The sequence below is a fragment of the Tamandua tetradactyla genome, chromosome 19 (assembly GCF_023851605.1).
Source record: "Tamandua tetradactyla isolate mTamTet1 chromosome 19, mTamTet1.pri, whole genome shotgun sequence".
In the NCBI taxonomy this organism is placed as follows: Eukaryota; Metazoa; Chordata; class Mammalia; order Pilosa; family Myrmecophagidae; genus Tamandua; species Tamandua tetradactyla.
In genome coordinates this window covers 49,474,682-49,500,705 of record NC_135345.1, presented here as the reverse complement: position 1 = coordinate 49,500,705, position 26,024 = coordinate 49,474,682, and the positions used below count along the sequence as shown (strand labels likewise).

At 37.8% G+C, this 26,024-nt stretch overlaps 1 protein-coding gene and 1 pseudogene across 1 annotated transcript in view; one reads left to right on the top strand and one right to left on the bottom strand.

The window, feature by feature from the left end:
- Positions 1–4,994: 4,994 nt before the first annotated feature.
- On the bottom strand, positions 4,995–5,949 carry LOC143663388 (pseudouridylate synthase TRUB2, mitochondrial pseudogene; annotated as a pseudogene).
- Positions 5,950–10,528: 4,579 nt separating this feature from the next.
- Positions 10,529–26,024, top strand: part of GABRA4 (gamma-aminobutyric acid type A receptor subunit alpha4) — a 92,837-nt gene continuing 77,341 nt past the window's right edge. The window contains exons 1-2 of the mRNA XM_077137132.1: positions 10,529–10,743; positions 11,155–11,273. Coding sequence (XP_076993247.1) covers positions 10,658–10,743; positions 11,155–11,273 — 205 coding nt within the window. The 5' untranslated portion in view covers positions 10,529–10,657. The remainder of the gene's footprint in view (positions 10,744–11,154; positions 11,274–26,024) is intronic.

Genomic DNA, 26,024 nt, shown 5'->3' with positions numbered 1-26,024 from the left:
CTTTTAGACATTAAGTCCAATTTTCTAGAATTAAGATTTTTCTTAAGGAAGTCAGGGATTAAACCAGAAGAATGAAAACGTCACTGGATAAAGAATCAGAAGTCAGGGATACAAATCCCTATTCTTATAACGATTTGTTGCCGGAATTTGGGCAAGTCATGTTGTCTCTCTGACACTCTCTGAGTGCCAGTCTCATTCGTCAAATATGACTGAACTAGGTGGTTTCTTGAACTAGGATATTTGCTTTCTCCACAGTTAAATTCTATTCTTTTCTTATGTGAGCAATTTTCTTTAATTGAAAATTTCTTAAATAGCAATGAACTTAGTGGTTGTAGTCTTTACCTAAATATATATAAATGTTTGATTCTCGGCTCTTACAAGAATTAATAAGTCATCATCCCCCATCCTTGAGAAATTCAGATAATCGTAAAAACAAACAAGCAAAAGATCAACAGATGGGCAAAACATTCAGTAGGGACAATAAGAGAGCCCATAGTTGGAAGGACCCAAGATACACTTCTCAGACGAGGTGCCATTTAAGCTAAAATTTTTGAAGCTATGTAAGTGTTTGCCAAGTAGATAAAATGGAGAAGGGTATTTCTGATGCAACTGGCATGTGGAGGTGCATGGATGACTGAAAGATTTAGTAAATCTAGAAAAATTTTCCATCCATTGAACACTAAAAACAACAACAACAACAAAAAACACGTGCATCATCTTTTCCTCTTGTAAGATGAATGATTTGAAAGATTTACACTGTTCATAAATCAGACATTCAACTTTTGCTTATTGTAAGTTGCTTCCAATAAATATTTTTTTTTCATATGCTGTATGCTAGGGGGCACATTTCATTCTTTTCCCATGTGACTATTTCATTAGTGCAGCACCATTTGTTTAAATTTTTTTGTTGTGGGTGGGGGGAATGCATGGGCAAGGAGTCAAACCCAATAAATAATTTTTAATAGTATGGAAAGTACCAAACTTTCTTCACTTTTTATCCTTCTGAATTTTGAATACTCATTAACAATACTGAGATTCTTTTCTCTGTTCTTAAGTGTGACACGCAGTCTCTTTAACTCTCTTTTAAAATTATGGTTAATGCCACTTCATGCAGTAGCCACCAGATGGTAATGAAGAGCAGTCTGGTTTTCTCGTCTTCTGAGGACCAAGTATATTACTATTGTGTCATGTTCAGTCTTCACAGATTTTTATGGAAAGTTTAGTTCTAAACACTGGGTTGGTATGATGGCAGGCTAGAAGTCACCTGGAATACTTTATTATTTAGTATATATGCACCTGGTTTTATGATCAATTCTTGATTGAAGATTTTAAAATACTAAAAAAGTCATTTAAATGCAATTGTGCTTTTCTTTAAAGGTTTTTGTTTATTAAACATTTGAAAGGCTTAAATACTTGTACAGAATGGTTAGTGAAAATAAATGCATCCTTAAGGCTAATTGAAGGGGGTTTTTAAATAAAATTATATAAAATGTACAGTAAATTATACATCTTTGCTTCTTGGGCTATTTAGTTGCCAAACATACTCACTATTGTTTTTCTGAAAGCATATAAGTAAATTGTGAAATTCTGCAAAGACTAGGTTTTTTTATTTTGAAAAAGGGAGCAAAAGAAAAATGATTTTATTTAAATGATTTCCCTATACATAATTTCCTTGTTCTCGATGTTTTATATTCTCCAAATTTCCTATGATCAGCATGTATTACTTGTTTGATTAAAAAATAAAACACGATTTAAAAAACAAATATAGTGGTTCACTTCAAATCTAAATTACGTCTCACATATATCTAATATTTATAAATGCTCAAACAACATGAGTCCTTGTGTGTGTCACAAAATAACTGCCCATCCTAACAGCAATTCAACAATAAGTTGTGCATAAGATTCAAGGTTCTATAAGAATTTCATATCTCTTTTTGGGGTCAATTCAATGGCATATGACAGGTAAGAAAATATCTAATGTTCTGAATGGAAATGGCTGTCATATTTTTACCTGAACCCAAAAGATTGTATATGTAATCTCCCCATACAAGTCTTATAGAATGTTTTATTTTTCTCTATGAAATATTTCAAGCACATACACAAAAAAGTATACGTGGTAGCTGGTCTTCAAAGCTGGGGTCCCAATGAACCAACCACGACTCCATCTTTGCATTACCCCTCAGCAGAGATCTGGGTTGGGCTTGTGATATTGATAAAAAGCAGTGGGTTCTCCACCCAATGTGCTCAAATAACCAATTTCTGAGACATGGGAGTTTTAAAGAGAGAAAGAGTTCATAGTTAAGTGTAAAAGAGAGGACCAGAGGGTCTTCCCGAACTACAGTAACTCTGACAGCTTTATAGTATCAAAAGATGGGGAGGTTTTAGGATAATGTGCATAATGGCTCGAGATGGTCCTGTTAGAAATGACCTAATTACTGAGCGTGTGAGATTGATTACATGCTTAGTCACACAATGTATGTAACAAACTGGCAGATAATGGGTGTGATTTTTTGTATTACAATGAATTACAGATATCTTATAGGTTAAAGTTTAAGCTATTGCTTTTATTAGGCAGGCCAATTTTGGTTAGATCCAGTTCATCAAGCAATACAGTTTTGGAATTAGGGTGGGTTAATTCTGGGATGACTCAAGGCCCCTCATTAATAAATATTAGGGCCTGTCTTTAGTGATTATAAAGACTCAAATGTTGAAAAAACAGGATAAGGGCTTAAAAGTAGGGATCAGTTACAAGGTTTTTAGAATCACAGGATAAAGGCTATATAGTTAAACAATTATTATCAGAGATCAAGAAAGCTGGATTAGTTCAGGAATTTCAGGTAGTTCCCTTGTCTACTCAAATACACTAAAAATAAAAAAAGAAATAGCTATATAATGATTTGGTAACCACAATCATTTATTAAATTCTAACTTATTGTTTATACTTGTACCTTACTTTGATCAGTGTCAGTGCTGACACTGAGTGACTTCCAAGGCTTAGCCTTACCACTTACAAAGACTTGCAGCTTCAAGCTGACTCCTATAATGCTTTCTTTGAGGGAAACTAACTGCCATGTAAGAAGTCTGCTGTGTAGCCCAAGCTAAGTGGAGAGTCACCAGGAGAAGAGAGAGATGGAGCAGTGGGGAAGGAGAGAGAGAAAGAGGAAGAAAGAGAGAGAGAGAGAGAGAGAGAGAGAGAGAGAGAGAGAGAGAGAGAGAGAGAGAGAGAGAGAGAGGGAGGGAGGGAGGGAGGGAGGGAGGGAGGGAGGGAGGGAGAGAGAGAGAGAGAGAGAGAGAGAGTATGGCAAGAGGAAGGAAAAGAAATGCTCAGCCAACCCCCAGCTGGTTCCAGATATCCCAGCTTAGATGAAAGTCATGTGAGGCAATAAATCATCTTGTATGTCCAGTTCTGTCAAACCTTCAGATGACTTCAGCCCCAACTGCCAACTAACTGCAATCACTTGAGGAATCTTCAATGAGAATGGCCTGGGTGAGCCTGTAAAGCCACAGACATAGAAATTATCATAGATTTTTTAAGCCACCAAATTTTTTAGTGATTTGTTGTATAACAATAAATGATCAGAACAAGTCAAAAAATAATATAATGAACACCCAAGTCCCTACCACCTAGATTTGTCAAATCCTACCATTGTCGCATTTGCTTCTGATCTTTAGTTTTAATTAAAAAAAGTATTACATAACTAGATGAAGTAACCAATGTTTCCCTCCCCTATTCCAGTATTCACTTTTTTCCTTCACAGTGACCCACTCTCTTGAATTTTCTGTTTATTTTTCCCATATAAGTTATTTTTCATAGTGCTACATATATATTGGTAAACAATGTCCATCTTTTTTTTTTTTTTTAATCTGCATGTCTTTCATTATTAGAGAAGTTGCACATCAATTCCAGTTTACTGGGCATTTGGATTTCTTTGGGTACACACACAGTTCATAGCATTCACCAATTTTCTTGTCATCTTTTTCTCATTGCTATATAAGAACTAATATTATAGATATTAGTTCTTAGTTAAACATATTGCAAATATTTTTCCCAGTCTATTACTTATTTACAGTGTTTTTGTCCACAGAGAAGTTTCTGTTTTTCAATTGGGTCAAGTCTGTTGTTCTAGTTTGCTAGCTGCCGAAATGCAATATGCGAGAAACAGAATGGCTTTTATAAAAGGAGAATTTAATAAGTTGCTGGTTTACAGTTCTAAGGCCAAGAAAATGTCCCAATTAAAACAAGTCTATAGAAATGCCCAATCTAAGGCACCCAGGGAAAGATACCTTGGTTCAAGTAGGCCGATGGAGTTCAGGGTTTCTCTTTCAAGTGGAAGGGCAGCTAACGGTGAACACAGTCAGAGTTTCTCTCTCATTTGGAAAGGCACATGGTGAAAACGGTCAGGGTTCCTCTCTCATCTGGAAGGGCACTAGCTAACACAGCGTCATCTGCTAGCTTCTTCTCCTGGCTTCTTGTTTCATGAAGCTCCCCAGGAGACATTTTCCTTCTTCATCTTCGAAGGTCACTGGCTGGTGGACTCTGCTTCTCATGGCTACGTCATTCTGCTCTGCTCTCTCTGAATCTCTTTCTTTCTCCAAAATGTTTCCTCTTTTATAGGACTCCAGAAACTATTCAAAACCCACCCAAATGGGTGGAGACATGCCTCTACCTAATCCAGTCTAACAATCACTCGATTAAATCACATCTCCAGGGAGATGATCTAATTACAGTTTCAAACATACAATACTGAATAAGGATTAGAAGAAACAACTGCCTTTACAACATGGGATTAGGATTAAAACATGGCTTTTCTAGGGGACATGTATCCTTTCAAACCAGCATATCTGTCAATCTTTTCTCTTATAGTTCAGAGTTTTATGCTATGTGTAGAAAAGCTTCCCCTTCTCTCATTCACTTATTTATATAGTCATAAATTCTGGTTCATGAATAGTTCTTATCCTTCTGCCACCTCCTGCCTCACCAGCTGCCTAATCTTTCAATGCCTTGCAAGACTCTCCAGCCCCATGGCAGGGCTTCGTCCTACAGAGTTACAGGGTTGGCCTAGACCTGGGAGCTTCTGGGTACCCCAATGGCCTTAAGCTGTTCTCCAGCTCTGTAGCCACCCATAGGGGCTGAAGCCTAGATGCATCCTGAATGCTGCATAGGTCCCACTGGGTCCTCAGGAGGGCATCATCCACCACGAGGAAGCCATCATATGTGCACAGTTGGGAACAGACAGCCATTGTCTTTAGCTCTAGGCCGATTTCATGTACTAGCCTCCAAAGCTGCATCTTGCATGTGCACTGAACATTTAAGAGGAGTTCTGGAGGTGCAAAGTGGAGGCATCGGATACCAGTTATTAGCATTGGGGACTTGTTTATGGGCTGGACCAAGCTTCTTACAGCCATTTTATAAGCCTCTTGGGTCTTCAGGTTAAGGTTGGGAGTAAATCACCAGGGACTTTTGATGGGAGCCTTAGATCACTGCCAGGATTTGGTACAACTTCTCCTGGTCATGTGGTCATATGTTTTTTCCACCAGCCTCCCATCTTCACAGAAGTCGTCCATGACTTTGCCCAGAAGCCCATGTACTGTGTAATCTTTGGTGAAATGAGCATCATGCATGTCTGTGAGAAGCCTGCAGCCATATCCCACGGTGAGCACAAGCACCCCAGAAGCCTGGGTATCCAGGTGTCCCACACTGACCTTCAGGCTGGTGAACCCCAGCCCACGCACGAAGGGAGGGTTGGCCAGGGTCAACTCCTTCTCCTCACTGTCTTCCATGGAGCCCAGAAAGAAGCGAACACACTATTCAGGAGCAGGAGGCTTCCCAGCTTTGAGAGCCTTCAAAGGCTGTAGCTCCATGGTGTCCCGCAGGTGCCTCCATTTTAGACCTGGGGGCTTGTAGACCACGAAGAGTCCATGCAGTGGCACTGGCTCTGCAGGCTCCATGGCTGCAACCAGCAGCCCAGCTCATGGAAAAGTTGACATTAGAGGGCTGTCCATCATTATTTTTTGTTTTAAATTTTGCATATTTTATTGAATATATTATTCTGTCACTTGCTTATTTTGTTTACAGTGCATCCTTAACTTTTAACCATATTGATACATACACCATATTTCCTTAATTTTAGTTGTTGTACAGTACTCCTTTTATGCCACAAAATATAATGTATACATTTTCTGGTTAATGGAAATTTAATTTGCAGTTTTCCCAAATGATAAACAATTCACTGTTTTTTCTAGGTTTCACCTTCCAAACAGGTTTGAGAGTTTCTGCGGACTATAAAACAGACATGGAGTTGCTTGGTCATAAGATATGAACATACTCAACCTCAATATATTGCCAAACTGCTCTCCATATTTGTTGTGTTAGTCCCATATCAATCTTAAAGCATTAAAATCATAGTCCATACTGCAGTGCATAGCCTTTGAGAATAGGATGAGAGCTATGAAAAGTCCCTTAAAAAATTGCCATAGATACCTGAGTACATAATTTTGTATTCATTTTCAGGACATGGTGGATTCTGTAATGCACATGCTCAGATGTTTGCAGTAGAGTGATCTGTAATATTTGTATTTCATCATATCACATGTAAACCAGTACGTTAAATTAATAGTATGTGGCTGGCTTGCCATATGATGTCTGGGAGAGTGAAGTTGGATTCAATTCAAAATCTACTAAACATAATAATCAAAGGCGTATGTTAACATCAAAGAAGGACCTTACACACAGTGTTTTGTTTAAAATAATTTATTTTTTATTTATGATACATAACCACATATAAACACAAACATTGTTATCATAAGATCATTCCCTTCTTGTTATATAATCAATAACTCACACTATCATCACAAAGTTGTATATTCATCACCATGATCATTTCTCAGAACATCTACATCAATTCAGAAAAAGCAATAAAAAGAAAACAAAAAAATTCCTACATACCATACTCCTTATCCCTCCCCTTCACCGATCACCAGCATTTCAATCTCCTAAATTTATTTTAACATTTGTTCCCCCTATTATTTATTTATTTTTAATCCATATGTTTTACTTGCCCATTGATAAGGTAGACAAAAAGAGCATCAGACACAAGTCTCTCACAACCATGAAGTCACACTGTGACAGCCATATCATCATACAATTATTTTCAAGAAACATGGCCCCAGGAGCACAGCTCCACACTTTCAGGCAGTTCACTCCAGCCTCTCCATGACACCTTAACTAAACAGGTGATATCTATTTAATGCATAAGAATAAACTCTAGGATAATCTCTCGACTCTGTTTGGAATCTCTCAGCCACTGGCACTTTATTTTGTCCCATTTCGCTCTTCCCCCTTTTGGTTGAGAAGAATTTCTCATTCCCTTGATGCTGAGTCCCAGCTCATTTCAGGATTTCTGTCTCACATTGCCAGGAAGGTCCACACCCCTGGGAGTCATGTCCCACGGGAGACAGGGGGAGGGCAGAGTTTGCTTGTTGTGTTGGCTGGAGAGAGAGGCCACATCTGGGCAACAAAAGAGGTTCCCTTGGGGGTGACTCTTAGGCCTAATTTTAAGTAGGCTTTGCCTATCCTTTGCAGGATTAAGTTTCATTACACATAGTATTTTAACTCATATTTCTGCACAGTTATATAGGCAACAAGAAAAATTCCCTCATAATAAAAATCTGTACCATATTGGAAAGGAGTTTATAAATAAATTGTTCACATATTTAATTATATGTTTAACTTAAGGTAGGAAACAATCATATTTAATATTTGTAACTTAAGGTAAATTGTAATTTATTGGAATGTTGGATTTACTTCAAAAATCATATTTAAAAGAAATATGCTATTTTAAGATTTCAGGCAGTAAGATTCAGTGTACAAATTCTTTAAGTAATACAAAGGGTAGCATAAATAAAAGCCTGCATAATAACATGAGGGATGAATGTCTGTACTATTATCTTCAGCTGACTTTCAGTATTAAAAAAGTTTCACTGAAAGTACATACACTGAAGGGAGAAATCTTTTTATTCCTTTGAAGGGATTAGCTTCATATATTCAAAACTGAAAATTTAAAGATAAATTTAATTCAAAGATATGGAGCTGCTTTTTTCCATTGTCATGTATTTCTATTTTTTATTTTTTAACATGTGTATGTTTTGCCTGGAAATGATAAGGAAAAATAATCAGAAGGAAAATGCTTAGGTTTTAGAGAGAGTAAGGAAGCATTAAGATTGGAGAAATGCTAAAATATAATAATTATATAATGTGATAAAATATTATCAGCATTCATGTGGAGACTGCGGAGACAGATACTTTTATAACATATTTGGGGAGTACACTAGTACCTTTTCCCAAAAGAATGAACTTGAATTTCATCTGAATTACTTAAAATAGATCTAGGAGCAAGCAATTCGTTAATCTGCTTAATTGTTCATTTGATAAATACTTATTGCCCTCCTGCTATGTGCCACAGACAGAAATAAGAGATCAACACAGATGAACAAAAAATACGGGGCCTCTTGCCCTCATGGAGGTTGCCCTCTACATGGAGAGAACGGTACAGCTGGAAGTAGGATGAAGTATCACAAATGTCATGACAGAAGCAATTCAGAGTATCATAACAGCACATACCTCTGGCTTCCAATGCAGTTTTAACAGCCAGGGAAAGCTCCCCTTAGAATTGAAAACTTTTATCAGGAGACTGAAACAAACACAACCAAACCCCCCAGCTCCCCTTTAATGTAGTTTGTTTGCATAACAAACCAGTCCATTAGTCAACAAAATTTGAAGAAACTATCAAAGTTCTAAACAGAACATAGTAATTGGTGCCTGATTTGAGGAACCTAGCATTAATGGAAATTACTTAGGTCATTGATCTAGGTTGCGAGAACTTCCACGTGCATCACTATTAATGTGAAAGACACTTTTCTCTCTTAAACAAATAATTAATGTTTTAACAATGTCTTGTGGAAGTGCTTGATAGCGAAAACAAATGAGGCCTCTCTGTTGGATATGCATAACAGCCAATCTATGACACCTGGGGTTTCAAAGGGAAAAAGTTTAATCAAAGCAGGAAGCAGATCAGATGGCCTCTCTGCCTAAAAATCTGTCTTCCCAAGTCTAAAGACTTTAGTTTTTTTTTTTTTTTCATGAATTCAAGCAAGGGGAGATGGATTTGCTACCAATTAGAACAACAAATAAAAGCAACTGCAACTCTACAAACGTAAATGAGTGGAGCTAGGCTAGAAGGAAGCCAAAGTAACCATTACAATAATAAGTTCTGAGCTGACTCAAATTTCTTCATTCACAGTAAGGGGTTGTCTTTGTGATTATAAGACTATATGTGGTTTAAGGTGGGTCCAGTCCTGGGGTTTTTACAATTTGCAGTTCAGTGGGTTTCAGTAATTTCAGGTATTTCCTTTGGTTTTTCTGTAATAAACTAGAGAGCAAGAAAAAAAAAAACTATATAATGGTTTCAGTAGTCAGTTATTTAATTCTTAACTTGATTACATGCTAATTTCTATTCAATAAAACACTAAAGGTATGGTGCTTAGTGTTTCAAGTCATCAGTGAACTAAAATGTATTCCCCCTTACTTTAATTTATGGGTCTCTCTCTCCTCTCTCTACATACACACACTTATATTTTCTCTTTTTCCTCTCGCTCTTCCCTCTCTCAGGCCATCCATTTCCCCTCCTTAAAGCAATCAAACTTTGGGAGGAAGTCAGCTTCACACTGAAAGGGAAGTGTTACAAGAAGTGAAAGTGATTTTGACCAGATATGGCAGATCTCCACCTACCACTTGCCCTCCAGGAAAGGATGGTGTTCAGCGGTGGGACACGTGTGTACGCCAGGTGGGGGCAGGTATCGTAATTAAATTTGATGTCTTTGAAGCAATAACTTGGCAGATGCGGTGACCACACAGTAAGGCTCAGGTCTGCTTCCTGTCAGTTTGGCGAGAGTCTTTTACCGGGAAGAACCAGATAATTTTCGCCACACCCCCAGGATCTGGGAGGGTCTCAAGAGTTGTTTCGGTCCTGACTTGATCTCTCCCCCCGAACTCCTGTCCCCACCTCCTCCCCTGGCAGTCCTTGTCATCCCGCCCATTCTCCACCTCCAGCCTTGAAAATGGGTACATTAAACAAACAGGTCCCCGCATAACCCAACGAGAGAATTGCTTCGTAGGTTAGATCCAAATCCCACCGGGGAGTGAGAGCGAGAAGCGGAGGCTAAGTATTGATGTGGGGATCCAGTTGAGCGGGTGGAGGTTTGCGGAGGGGGGAGGAGGAGAGGTTGAGGGACTCTCATCCTCTTCCCCGAGTTAAAGATCCGAACAAACTTGCTCAGCTGTGCATTGCCAGCGTGCCATCGTTAACCCCAGAATCGTTACGGTGCAGGCACGAAAGGGTGCTGAGCGGTATACATAGCTCCACATACACATTGGAAGCTCTGCGAGAAAAGCAGGGGGCGAGGAAAGGCAGGTTCCGCCTCCTCCGGGCCCGCGTGCACACACACGCCCACCGCGGCTCGGGCTGGCTGAGCGCGGGCGAGTGTGAGCGCGAGTGTGCGCACGCCGCGGAGAGCCTCTCTGCCCTATCCTCGCACCCAGATCAGGGCATCTTGAGAGCCTGGAAACGTGAACCGGCTTAAAGTATGGCATATTGCAAAGATGGTTTCTGCCAAGAAGGTGCCCGCGATAGCGATGTCCGCCGCGGTCAGTTTCGCCCTCCTGCACTTCCTGTGCCTGGCGGATTGGTGAGTTTTCTGGAGGTACTGGTGGCAGGGGGCAGGTGGAGAAGTGGCAGCTACCGACCTCCTCAGGTTGCCGGCCCCTTCCAGGGCGAACCAGACCCTCCGGTCTCCTCTGTAAGGTCAGGGGCCAGCGCCGGGCTTTTCTGTGGCCTCACAGACCGCGAGAGACGGAGGGGCGCGGGGTTCAAGGAGCATGCATGTAGGTATTGGGGTGCGTGTGCGCGGGGCGAGCTTTTCCAGACCATTCTTCCTCCCACATCCCAATCCCCAGAATTGCCTCCTTTAGCTTGGGGCAAGCGACACTCTCCTTAGAAGAGAAACCTTTTCCACCTGTTCTTTAATCGATTCTTAAAATAATCCCCTTCGTCTTGCTCTCTCTCTCTCTCTCTTTTTTTTTTTTTTTTGCTCTTGCAGTTTAAACGAAACCCCAGGACAGAACCCAAAGGAAGAGAAATTATGTCCGGAAAATTTTACCCGCATCCTGGACAGTTTACTCGATGGTTATGACAACAGGCTGCGTCCCGGATTTGGGGGTATGAACGATTTCATATGCGCAAGTGTGTCCTGTCTTTCCCTCTCTCGGTCTGCCTGTCTGTCTGTCTGTGGGAATATTATTAGGTATGCTTCGCGTGCAAAAATGAAAAATGAAAATTCTCTCTCCTCCCTCACTTTTCCTGTATTTCTCCCTCCACCTCTCTCTCTCTCTCTCTCTCTCTGCCCCCTCCCCTTCCTCAGAACTATGACAAGAAGACCGCCCCCATCCGTACTTTCCCAACTCCCTGCCCCCTCAGAGGCTTTGCCTCTCCCCCACAGTAATTACCTCCTGGGACCTGACTGCTGAGTGGAAGAGGTTGGGGGGGGAAAGTAAAAAAATAAAAATAAAAATAGGGAAGTGGGGTCTTAACTACCCAGCCATACTGTGCCCTGAGAGCTAAGTTTGCCCGAAGGTGCCCACTTTGCTCAGAGCAGGTTGCACCTGAGGCAGCTGCTCCGAAGTCCCTTGTCCTCCCACATGTCCACCCCTCTGCCAAAATCCATGGCCGATGTTCTACCTAGGACCCGAATCTGGGGCACCGAGCTGCCTGCTGTGCTGGAGAACCCAGTGCCTTCTTATTCCAGCAGGACGGAGTTTTGCTTTCATTGGGGAGTGGCATTCCCTTTCCTCCAAAGACTTTGGAACCAGAGGTGTTTCAGTGTTATTCCTCCCAACAGATATTTATCTAGGACCTAACCAGGGCATATTCACATGAACAGTTCTGCTACTCTTTTTCATATTCATATTTCCTTTGCCTACCTAGTGAGCATCTATGCTGCAAGCATTGTGCTAGGCACTAGGTTTTCCAATGTCTTAAGATATAATTCTTGACCTCAAACGCCCTTCCAGGCCAGTTCAGAGAGACTTGCGAGGGTCCAGCCACAGATCTCCTGACTGCAAAGTGCGGGATCTTTTCACTGCACTGAGCTAGTTATCCCTGAGCAAATGAGTTGGAAAAGACTTAGGCCCTATCTTAGAGAAACTTTAGTGAATGACAGCAATAATGACCGACAATATTTTATTTATTGACATTTTCACATGTGCCAGGTATTTTACAGTTATCACTCTGTTTAATCCTCACTACCACTCTGAGAGAATGTTATTACTTTCCCCGTTTTACAGATGAAGAAGTAGAGGCTTAGGAAAGTAACTGGTCCAAGGTCACAGAGTTAGTAAGTGACAGAGGTAGGATGTGAATCCAGGTCAGGCTGTGTAAGAAAAGACACACAGGGAGATGGTATTAGACATGATGTGACAAGTATCACGTAATGTTTGTAGCTCAGAGGAATTTTCAGGTTTGTACTGAGGGACGTATAGGAGATGGACGGGAGACAAGTAAAAAAGTGGAGAGCAGGACATTCTCATGATAGAGGACAGCATTAGATATGGTGCAGAAGGAATGTGGTCCTACAGGCTGAAGACAGTTGCTCTTGTTAGATTGGATGGGGGGGTCCTCAGGTGAGAAAGCATCATTGAAGACAAAATACAGTTGGATAGAGTGGAACTGGCTGATCCTTTGAAAACCATCTAGCCTCTCTTTTTTTTCTTTAAATTTAACAGATGAAGGTACTGAGGACTAGAAAGGAAAAGTGATTTGTACAGGGACATGTTGAAGAATAGTGATAGGCTGAGATCAGATCTTCTGAATTCCAGACCATTTTTCTCTGCATTTAATTCATAAGGTTATGGGAAGCCATTGAAGGATTAATTCAGTCTGTGGGTTGACACTGGTAAAGATGGATGAGAAGGATGAAAGATTCTCTTGATTCTTTCCATGTTGCCTCTCCAGGAGCAGGTTGCTCTGCACTGCATCTGCTTTCATGCAAATCTGAAAAGAGACTTCATTACAGAAGTGAATCATTTGTCAATGTGTGATCTTTTGTACATGACTTGGAAATTAGATCAAAAAATAGTTTCATGGAGAAGGATTCAGATAAATATATAATTTAAGTTGTGTTATATTATTCAAAAATGGATTTATTTGCCCATGTAGATTTTAAACTTGATATTTCAAGTAAAGGGCAAAAAATAAGTAACAAATCGCATGTAGTTTAAAAATACATTAGGGAATTGAAGTGCTTGAATATAAGAGAAAAGTTATAACTAAAAGTATATTGTTTTGTTATTAAATGTTGAAAGTTAAAATACTGTCCTTCCAGTTGATTAGGATGCAGCTGGATCCATTATAGATGGATCCTTTTTACCTTTTTGCCATCTGTCTTTTCCCATAATGTATAGACCATAAAATGAGTGAAGTCAATCTATGTACACCATTACTGGATTTTAGTTAACTGCAGCATGGCTAAAATATCCCAAGGGCATTATTAATCATTGTGCTTTTATTACCAAGTGGTTCGCATTACCTATCTGGGAATATTGTCATAGTTTTATGCAACAGGATTGAATTGCGTCGTTTTAATAGATGATTAATCATTAAAAATGTATAACTTTGCACTTTTTTTTGGTTCTACTCATAAATATTTTTGGTAAATGTAATTCATTTTTTAGAAGTGGGTCAACCTCTGTAAATGTGTAGTATTCCAAATGTGAAAAGAAATAGAAATTCTCACCTGTGGAAAATGTGCAATCTATTTGCATGATGTTATAAATGTGCACCACTAAAAATAATAAGAAAACTTATTAGCACACACTCTTAGATGCCACAGTCTTGATCCGTTCTTGACATGTTATACTTTGTGGAAAGTTTGACATTCTAAAAATAAAATAAAAACAATTCAGATTTTGTCCCATATGCTATAAATATGGATTTACTTCCTGGCTCCTCTAATCTTCCCTCTACTCTTTGTGGAGCATTTACTTTATATCTGTTTATACAACTTTGCTGTGTTCCATTTAAAATAAAGCTAAAAGCAAAGATTTGAACTGAAATTGGATGGTTTGTGATTGCTCAGTAGGCCAGGCAAGGATTGAAATAGATTTGGAAACTAAATTACATATTTTTAACTCAGCAGCACAGCTTGCAATGGGGAAATAAAAGGAACTGAAATGATTCTCTTCTTTTCATCCCTCCAGGATCTCCTCTCCCTTGTGTCCCACATTCTCCCATTGGAGAGGAAAAGGGGAAAAGGTGAGAAGGGAAGGAAGGAGGCCTGGTGAGAGAAGCTGGATTGGAACTTCTGAAGGAGTATAGTTCTTTCAGCTTCTGACAAATTGGCCTGCTATCATTTTGAAGTAGCTTGCACCTGTTTAGAAGTGGCATGCAAGTGAACACTTCTATAAAGGAGCTAGAAAATCACACCATCATACTCTCATCCATTTGTAACACTGTTATAGACCTTCTTAAAAATGCATAGCTAGGGTATAAACCACCAGGAGTTAGTTTAGGAAGTTTGCCTTTCACTGTTTTCTATTTATTAAAGGCTTGCATAGATTTTTATGCCTGTCAATATTTTAAGGACACATTGTTTGGGAATGATAAATACTCCAAATGTGTCTCGTTGCCCTGCATCATCTTCTATAACTTCTCTAAAACAGGAAAGGGGAATTAGGGTCAATTTTACAAGGTTGCTTACCAACCAATTTTACAAGGTTACTTCATATTAGTGGAGTCTTATATAATTTTGAAGATGTTTTCATATATAATTATAGGATTATCACATCAACACAAAGAGATAAACAAGGCAGGTATCATCCTTCTGTTAGAGAAGATGCTGAGAAAGGTTCAGTGAATTGCCCAAGCACCCTACAGATGGTAATTGAAAAGGCTGCAACTCACACCCCAAGTCTTCAAATTCTTAGTCAGGCTATTGCTGGCTCCAACCTCTTTTAAGGCCTTCTTGCCTTATTCTGTTTTCCAAGTGTCAAATTTTCCTGAACATGCCTTCTTGTTGCTAAATTAAATAGGTCATTGAAATAAGCAAAACTACATTTCCCCCTTACGGAGTGAAATAATAACTTTTATTACAAACTTTCAATAGCATTTCTTAATGGAAAAGCAAACATGGAACATTTCTACGTCTAGGTAAATTTAGATTATTTTTAACCACATGCATTAAAGCATCCTCGCAATGTTTTCAAATTACCTAGATCTCAACCTAAAAATTAATATGAAGTATCATGTACTAGTTTTATTACTTGAAGATCAACCGAGGTTGTAATTTTTGAAATATAAAGATGAAAAGAAGGAACATTTCAAGTCCATGGAGCAATAAAAAAATGTAGCTTCATTGTTTTCTGATATGTCACACTCATTCATTCATTTATTGAACCATTCATTCAGCATGGCTAGAGAACCAACTACTTTGCAGAAACCATGTTAGGTTGTAAGGATATAACTGAATCAGACATGGACCTTCATGGACTTTACAGGTAAGCACTGTAGAGAGGTAAAAATAACAAAGAAACAACAAAATAATTACACTAAAATGCTATTGGAGCTTCCAATAGCATGCTAAAATAAGAGATTAAATTGGGTAAGCAAACTATTTCAACTAGTGTAGTCAAGGACAACTTTAAAGTTGCGACCTAAAGGTGTCAGGCTTTCTTCTACTTTTGAAAGAATAGAAGAAAAAGTATTTTCATGCAGGAAAAAAAGTAAGTGCAGAAGTACTAAAGTGATTAGGTCATTGGAAGAATTGCAGTGTACCTGTATCCAGAAAGCAAGAGGAAAAATCTCATAGGATTAAGTTGAGAAAGTAGGCACAGGCAGGCAGGGTCTTTGGGGATTCTACAAAGAGTTTAGATTATTCTCAGTGAAACTGGATGTCACTGGAGTTCCTTAAGTGGTGAGATGGCATGACCTGACTTAGGTTGGAATGTGATCCCTCTAGCTGCTATGAAAGAAAGGCTTAGAAAAGGAGGTGGGACTAGTAAAATTAAATGGATAAGTGGATAAAAATTGAAATATATTTTGGAGGTTTAATTTAATGAAGAATTAGTGATGATTTGGATATGGGTGGTAAAGGAAAAGAAGAAGTAAAAATAAAATGATTCCTAGATTTCTATTTTGAGAAAACTGAGAAGAGGATGGCATTATTTAAAGTTGGGGGGACTGGAGAAGGGACACAGAGAAGGGTGGGAATCAAGAGTTCCTGTTGTGGCAAGTTGAGAATGGGCTGCATCCTAGTGGTTTTACTGTCTGCAGCCCAGAGGGGAGATCTGTGTGGAGATATGCGGGAGACTAACATAAAACTGGAGTAGATGTCTAAAGAGGAGCAGAGTGAGAGAAAAGAAAACCCAGTACCAAGCCTGGAGGGACATCAACATTTGAAGAAGGCAAATGTTTCTCATTCAAAGGAGAATGAGAAAGAGTAGATGCTAAGAAAAGAGGTCAGTGAGGAGAGTGAAGTCACAGAAGCCAAGAGAATGGAGAAAGGATGAGGCGAGATACTAAATAAAACTGGCCACAGAGAGATTTCGTGTAATTATTTTTCATTTAATGATGATTTTTCATCAAATCATCATTAATCATCTAATATGTGTCAGGCCCTGTTCTAGGGAGTGGGAGTGGTACTGGGGATACTTTAGTGAACAAAAAGACAAAAGTTCCTGCCCTCAAGAGTTGACATTCTAGTGGATGAGACAGAAAATAGCAACATAAGTAAAATAGGAAGTGTCAGCTGTCTATAATTGCTATAGAATAATATAAAGGAAGTTGCATTTAACAGGGTAGTTAGGGAAGACTTTATTGAGAAAGGGATGTTTGAGCAGTGATCCCAGTTACATAAGCGATTAAATTATACATGGGGTGGGGTTTTCTGGTTTGAAGGAGCTCTAAGTACAAATATGCCCAGCAGGACGGTCAGTGTGGCTGCAGTACAGTTTGATGGAACAAAGGAGTAAGAAGGGGTCGGTGGGATAAAAAAATGAGATTGCAGAAAGCTTTGAAGTCTAGGGACTTTGCTTCCACTCTAAGTGATGTCAGAAGTAATTGGAGGGATTTCAGCAAGGACAATACATGAACTGACTAATTTTAGAAGGATCAGTCTGGCTGCTGTATTAAGAACAGGGAGTCCAGGGCAGGTGCAGAGGAGTTTTCACAACAACTAAGCTAGAGATGATGGAGACTTTGTCCAAGTTGGTGGCAAGGAAGTTTGTAAAGTTGTAAGAAATGGATGGTTTCTGAATATAATTTGAAGCCCGAGTCAAAAGATGACAGCTAAAATGTGGGATGTGAGAGAAAAAGAGGTGTCAAAATGACTCCAAAGTTTTTTTACTTGAACACCTAGAAAAAGGAGTTGCCAAGCCTGGCAGAAGCAGATTAAAGATGTGGATGAAAAATTTTGTGGATGTATTAAGTTTTAGCTGCCTATTTTCTATCAAGTCAATTGTGCCTAGAATCCAGAGTAGAAGGGTATATCTCTATAAATAGTATTTAAAGCTATAAAACTAAGGTTACCAGGCAATTAAGGGAAATAAAGATGAGCCACAAATATTGAGCTCCAAAACCTCCAACACTAAGAGAGGAGGAGGAATGAGGAGGCATTTTAATCCCAGAAAGACTGAGGTGTGTCTGTGAGATAGGAGAAAAACCGAGAGTACATGTGCTTGATATTAAGTAAAGAAACGTGTTTCAAAGAGGAGGAGGGATTGATCACATATGTCAAATGCTGCTGACAGATCAAGTAAGATAGGAACATAAAATTGACCACTAGATTTATCAGTGCCTATACCTTCAGTGATTTTGGTTAATAGCTACTTTTGTGGCATGGTGGGTGTGAAAATCTGGGTAAATTCAAGAGAGAATGTGAGGTGTATGTTTCTGGCCACATGTGAAGGGAAATCAAGAAATGGAATGGTAGATAGAGGGAGAAGTAGACTCGAGAGCTTTTTAAAAAAATGAAAGAAAAAAAGAATATGTCTTAAAAGCTGATGGCAATAATGCTGTAGAAAGGGAAAAGTTGATGGTATTGACAGAAGCAAGTTTGGTGGGTTCTGGGAATGAGAACCAGATATAAGAGATGATGAAGTGAATACGAAGGGAAGAATTGGAGGCAATGTGTATAGATTTTTTTCCCTTGAGAAGTTCAGATATAAAAGGGGGAAGAGAAAGTGGGAGGTTGTTGCTGTATTTTAAGATTACAAATGCTGTAACACGTTTGTTTACTAATGAGAATAATCTGGTAGAGGATAATATAATATTGAAATGAAGGGAAATGATAAGTGAAAGAAAGAAGTAATTAAGAAGACAAGAGAGAATAAGATTCAATATGCAAAATTTATTTTCTTATGCTCTCAATTTGACAAAATACATGTATTGGTGTTATTACATATTTACATTTGTTTACTGCAAGGGTAGCAAAATGCTTTTCCTAAACTTTAAACTCTAGGTAGAGGATATTAGTGACTTGGTGGATATTTAGATAATACTTCATTGGGTTGTTAGATTTCTTCTACATGAAAAATATATCAGCTTACCTCTGTATATGATTAAACAAATAGCTCTTTCATTCTCTAAAATTTAGTTAATTAGTTAATAAACCTCATGTGCATAGAATTGGATTCTGGTTTAATGATCCTGCATTCGTAACACATTTTCATTATTGGTCCATTTATAGCCTTCTTTTCATGCATCTATCCATTGATTCATTCATTTATTATAATGTAACAAACACCAGTTACACCATCAGCCAGCACAAAGACTAGGTCCTTGAAAACAACTTTTATTCTGCTATGTGTTCTTCTGCATCTGTCTTAGTTTGCTAAGTCTGCTGTAACAAAGTACCACAAATTGGGTTGTTTAAAACAACAGAAATTTATTGTCTTAAGTTCAGGAGGTTAGAAGTCCAAAATCAAAGTGTTGGAAGAGTCAGGAGTCCTCTGAAGTCTATAGGAAAGAATCTGCCTCCTGCCTTTATTGGCTTCTTGTGGTGGCTTGCTGGAAGTTCGTGGAGCTCTGCTTTAGTTATCACATGGCATTTTCCTCTCTACTTGCGTGTGCTCCATTCTCCCCTTATAAAGAAGCCAGTCATAATTGGATAAAGCACCTCTCCCCCTATGCAGTTTAGCATGATCTTAACTAATGCCTCTTTAATGATCCTATTTCCAAATGAGGTCACATGCATGGGACCTGACATTCGGACTTAGACATATTTTTTGGAGGACACAATTCAGTTTATAGCATCATCCCATTTTCTTGTATTCCCCACCCAAAGTAATCACCATACTGGATCCTTTTCAAATTATTTCATTGATTTTTGTTTGAATTTTATTTTATCTGATCTTCCACTTTTAAAGTATATTTAAAATTTTTAACTTGCTTTTTATATAATCGTTCGAAACTCTTTTTAGTTAATTTTATCTTGCTAAGATTCATTCTTATTGTTGCATATTGCTGTAGATCATTCATTTTGACTTGTGTGTGATAATCCCATTGCACGGGAATCAGCTTATTCATCGGTTCTGTTGGCAGGCATTTTTCTTGTTTCCAAGATTGTGTTGCTATGAATATTCTGGCCCAAATTTCCTGCTGTAAATGTGCAAGATTTTGAATATATATCCTGGAATGGATTTAAGTGAATCTCAACTTGATAATATAATGCCTAACCGTTTTCAGTAGTGGTTTCACAAATTCCCAGCTACATGGGATATGAGACCCAGCATCCACATTCTGTGTAACAGTTGCTATATGTGTGTGCGTTGTGTGTGTATGTATTGCCAGCAAAATACATGAAGTGATATTTGACTGTGAAATGATTTTCATTTTTCTTAATACTTATGTTGTTGACCATTTATTCAACTCTTCATTGACCACAAGGATTTTCCTTCTGTGGGTTTTGATTACATCCTTTGCCCATATTTCATTAGGTTGTTTATGCTTTTCTTACCAATTTGAGGATTTTGTTTATAAAGCAGACCTGGATTGATAAAGGATCAAAAGACACAATAAGCACTGATATTTAATGTTATCTAAGTAATAGAACCTTCTGGAACCTTATAATATTTTCTACTTTGTCAGTAGTATCAATGGATATCTGTTGTTCTAATTATTAGGAAAGTTGATATCTCTATATTTTGTAAAGGGCAAATGATTAGAGATTTCTTTAAATATTTTACAAAGTATCCTTGTTGTACTTCTTGAATGCTTTAAATCCCTTGATTTTTGGCAACACATCAATAGTGTTTTGAAATATGTAGCTGGATGCACAGATTTAGGGGATAAAAACTGGAAATGTTTCTTTAAATTATATCTATGGAAGCAATATGGGGAACAAGGATTTACTAGTTTCAACTTCAGTAAACCCATTTTAGGTCTCTTCCTGGTGTGACGGAAAATTGGACACTGAACTTGGAAAAGAAATTAAAAAGTGATGTCCTTTTATCAGTTGTACACTGCTAAAGTAAAACAGTGGTAGATATTCTCATACATCATTGGTCTTTCCACTTTTCAAGCAAATTAGCATAATTAATTATATAAGCGCATTGGCCTGAATTTGATTTTGTGATCATGGCTCTTTCTTTGAAAGACTGTTGAAGATCACTTTGTTTGCCTTAAGAATTATTTACAGTTCTTTAGGGATTAGTAACCATTTCCTTATTATGAAAGAAATCGGATTTTAAAATAAAATAAGTCTTTAACGTTAAACAAATGCATTAAAAATTATTAATAGAAACTCTTCCAAGCTTAAAATTATTTGGTTTCTATGTAATTATACTGTTAGCATGGTTGATTTGAACATCTTAAACAGCGGCATCAGAGGAAGCATCTCTAAGAATTATTCTTAATCACATAGCAACCATTATTCATTGAAAGCTGATTTATCGGAAACTTATTACATTTAAAACTGGTCATTGGTTCTGGAAGAGGATATAAATATAAATAAGACATGGTTTCTGCTTTAGTTAGGAAATATTTTTAGTTTAACTGATAAAGCAAATGAATTCCAGTAATTTCCTTTGGGAAGTTTTTTTTTTTTTTTAATGGTTACCAGAGATTATTAGAGGAGCACAATCAAATGCATAGTTATTCACCACCTAGTCTGTGCAAAGGATTTTGCTAGTTTGGAACTACAAAGGGTGTTAAGATGTTGTCTTTGCTCTCAAGGAGAGAGAGAGCCAAACATGCTGTAATCAGAGTGAAGTGTAATGGTATAAGAAATGCCACAGGAACAGAGTGTAGAAACTACTCATGAACAAAATAGGAGATATAGTTATGTTGTAAATTGTGATAGACATGAATTGCACATTTGCTTAATAAATCGCTATAAATTTGTTATTTTAGGATGTAATATAGTGTGCAAAAACTAAAACGCATTTTGGAGAGCAATAGAAGGGGGTTAGAATTCTGGCTCTGGTGTAGAATATTTAATCTCTGTTTGTAGATCCATAAAAATTCTGATGACAATAGTTCCTTTGGAGGGTGTTGTGAGGATTAAATGAAATAACATTTGGGAAGATCTTACTATCCTACCTGTGCTAAAGTAGGCCTTCAGTAATAGTCATTATTATCTGTGGTTTTTTTTTTTTTTTTTTTTGGCTTATGCAGGTTCCAGGAATCGAGTATCTGTTTATTTTTTTTTAATTCCATTCCCCCATGGAATAGCTATATAAATCCATGCCACTTGATCTGTATCCATGCCATCCCAACTGATCAATGTCTAGTCCAGGCCACCATCATCTGTCGACTGAACTAGTATAAGAACCCTTCTTCTACTGTTGCCTCCCTATCATTTATTGTCCATTGTCTAGACGGCTGCTAAGGTTGTTTATTAAAAATATAATTCAGATCACATAATTTCCTTACTTCAAACCCTTGGTGGCCTCCCAGTAATTATGGGATAAAGCCAAGCTTCTTACCACTCATACATGCAGAGGCAGAGCTGGACTGAATATGAGAGGAAAAAAACCCAGGGGTGGAGCATAGGAAAAGTGATACCTCTATGCATTTTCCCATCTTTCACTGTGATTTCTACAAGTTCTCCTCCACATAGTTCTAACAGCTGTCACCTTAACATATATTCTAAATATATTACTTAAAATATGTTATTTTTCAGAATATGGGCTTGGGAGTAGGTATTCTGCCCACTGTAGCTTGATTTTTACTCTCTTTGTGGGGTTCTCATTTCTTATCATCCTCTTTCTCCCTTGTTTTGCTCCAACCACATTCGCCCTTTTCTAGTCCCTGGACCCATTAAGCTCTTCCCCTACCTCTAGTCCTTTCCATTTGCAGTTCTGCCTGGAATGCAATTCTCCTAGCCACCCCCCGAAGGCTCAAACTCATTCTCCAGGTCTTGTTTTAACAGTCATTGCTTTGCCTATTTTGTTTCTTCTTAGGAGTGATTGCATTCTGTCATTTAATTTCTTTATTTACTATTTATACTCTGACTCCTCCCCCCCACCAAAAAAAAAGTATGTTAACTCTTTGAAGCGGGGGACTTGTGAGTCTTGTTTATCACTGGAGTGCCAGTACCAAGTAATGGAACCTGGCACACAGCAGGTGCTCATTAATAAATGTTTGTTGAGTGAGTGACAAAATGAAATCCCTTTGCCAATCATGTGTTTAGAATCTCACTCAGTCTCAAAGAGCATTTTCTGTCACAGTCATAAATTCTCAACATGTTTCCTTCCTTTTTTTATTCTATTGCATTAAAAACTTAATAGACTGTACATGTGAGATTAGTTAGAAGTGGTTGAGAGAAATTTTCAATAATAACTTGAGGAGAATTCAGTATTATGAAAATTAATCTGAGCTAGAAATTGCCATAACTCTGAAGCACATGTTCAGTGCCAGACCATCCTCTCACTGAAGCCTTTCCATTACATTTTTACAAATGTATATGTAAAGCCTTGTTAACAGCATTTTTTGTTCCTCTGGATTGTAATTTGTTATTTGGTTTTCTGTGAGTTTACTGTACCCAATATTCTTATGTACTAATTTTAGCAATTACCATTTTTTAGCAATTAATACTTGTCCGCAGTGATATCTCAGGACACTAAAATCTTTAAGTGTCATTCTTAGCAACCATAATTCTATCTACATTTATTTTTGGGAAGCATTACAAATGTTTGTGTTTGCTGGAATAATAGCATTTTATTTGCATGTCAAATGTCACTGTTTTATACTTGCAAGTTTCCAGCATATATTTCTTTATGTAATTTCTAGATAGCCATTTTACAAGCAACTTACAATTTGGTTTCTTAAAAGTAAACACTAAATAGCTCAGTGTAAATGTAAGATCTTCCAGTTGCTGAAAAACTACGTGTTATATAATGGCATTGTGTAGATTGAAAGGATGTATTAAGATATTTCCTGCCCCTGGAGATTACAGACTTGCAAGCCCACTGAGAACAAAGTTAGTAAATTCTCTAGGATGGTGGTAGAAGCCCAGGATATGAGCATACCCTGTCCTTAAGTGCTAGGGATACCAAACTACTTTGATGGTCTTAACTAGGAGAGTTAGGAAAAAAAAAACTGAGAAATAGAGAATATCCTTTTGGGTGAGTGTTTCGTTCCCAAAAAGGTTATTTCCTTTTTTTTTTTCATTTTTAGAGAGTGGAGAAATCATTGCACTGCTTTCCTTTCCTGTGTTATTTTCATTTCAAAATAATTTGAAATGAAAGTTTTGAGGGTGCCTAAGAAAACAGAACAGGGACATATTCCATGGTTGAGGGACTTGCCCAGGTATGGGGAGTCTGGCAAGGTATGGGCAAAGCTAGCTTCCAGGAATTTAATTCTTGATGATTTCTAGAGGATGGATCTTCATGTATCCACTATTCTCAGTATTGGTACCTTAGGAAACAGTGAGATCTAAGGCTTCTGAATTGACTGGGATTACTTAAAGGAGGAGCAAGGACCTCCTATTAAAGAATCTAACCTGCAGCTACCAGCTTGGGTGTTGACAGAGCTGGGTTTTCATTACCAAGGCCTCTGGGAGCTATTTCAGACTGAGTTCTTCATCAGCAATCCCTGTTGGGCCATGAATTATCCTCAGAAGTTGTTATAAAATGACCAGACCAGCCATGATGAGTAACAGAAAGCAAATCACAGAATCTTGTCATGAGCGCTGAAGGTATGGTTCTCCCCGTCTGTCTCTTCTCCCTGCTCCCTCCCTATATGAGTACATTCAGAGAGAACTTAGAGTTCAGAGCTGCAGAGCTGGAAAACGGGTGAGTGAAAGGCTAATCTTCCCCCACCCTTGTCCAAATTATTGAATCTACAAGTTTTGCCTGTCCTGGGGGAAAAAGAAAACCATATATTTTTTAAAAATTGGCATATTAAAATGAACATTTTACATTTTATTATAAAAATGAAAGTAAAAGAACTGAAGTTATATAATCAGACTGAAATGTCTTTAAGGTGGAATTTCAACACCTAGCAGGAGAGAAAGGGTTGACATTTATTAGGATAGAAAAATTCCTATTTATGCTTCAAGGAGTTAAATATACTTAAACTGGTTGTATACATTTTATCAAAGTGCTTGATAGGGCTCTTGAATTTGATTTGTTTAGATGAAGTTTTGAACTGGTAAACTCAGTTCAAAATAATATTAAAGTTTGAAGAAAATGTCTATTTAATCACCTAGTTTAGAGCAGGTGAAAGGGAGCATGGAATTGAGGTACTTATATGATAGTTTAGATTAAAAAACTAATAATAAATAGTGATAAAAAAGCTTTTGATAGATAAGATGTCTTGAGAATTTGGGATTCATTTCATCCAAATTAATGAACTATTATAAGAGAAAATTTACTTGGGAGTTAATTAGCCACTTTTTAAATATACCCAGCCAAAATCACACCAAGGTTATGAATCACATAGTAAAAGCCATTATTATTTATTATTATGGTGATTAAATATGTGTTAAAAGCCCAACACCCAGCAAGTCCTCCAATTCACCAACTATTTGCCAACCAAAAAAGCTTCATTTTGGGGGTCATAAATTTGACCTTGTGGTTAGAAAAAAATCCCAATCCAAAGAAAAAAGCTAAAGTATATAAATTGCGTAATGGCAATAGAGTGAGGAGAAGCATTAAAGACTATTATTTTTAATCTTTTATTGAGCACACTAATTCACATCATTCAACTCGCATGTAAGAATTTATTATTTGGTGGACATGCATCTTTCATAGGATTCTGCCAAATAGCAGTTGAAGACTTATAAATCAGGGACTGCATTGATGATTTCCAACCATTAACCTGGAAATGCTGAGGAGAGAAAGAGTACATTTTTAATTTGTTTGGAGAATGGAATGTGCTTACAAAAACTTCTGTCCAGTCTGTGTGAGACTTTATAACCATTATATACTGGGTGAAGGTTGCTGGAAATAGATTAAGACCTAGGTTCTATTTGTGTCTTTGCCATTTACTGTTCACATAACTGGGATGCCATGTAACTGCCCTGAGTCTTGATTTCTTAATTTATAAAAGTGGCACTATACTGCCTACTTCACAGGAGGGTGGTAATGATTAAGTGGGTCATTTTACATAAAGGCACTTTGAAATTGGCAAAGCTCTAAGGATTGCATCAGAATTGGGTATTAATCTGTTGTGCTTCATATTCTCTATGCTTTCCAAAATACTTTGGAATTTTGTTCATCTTGTTTTACTGTGTCAAACTTCTTCATTGTGCCTGAGATAATCTTTATATACATCTACTTTTGTAAGTTAAGCAAATCTCCCAACCTAAAGAGTAATATAGGCCTAGTCCATTGTACACAAATCTAACTCCGATTAGTTTTCCATTAAGTCTGGGAAGGTAGAACGCCTTTAGTCACAGAGCAAAATATGAGGACAATAGAAAGATTGATTAAAATGTATTTTGAAAGCCATGTTCAGTTTATTCATGGAAATGTG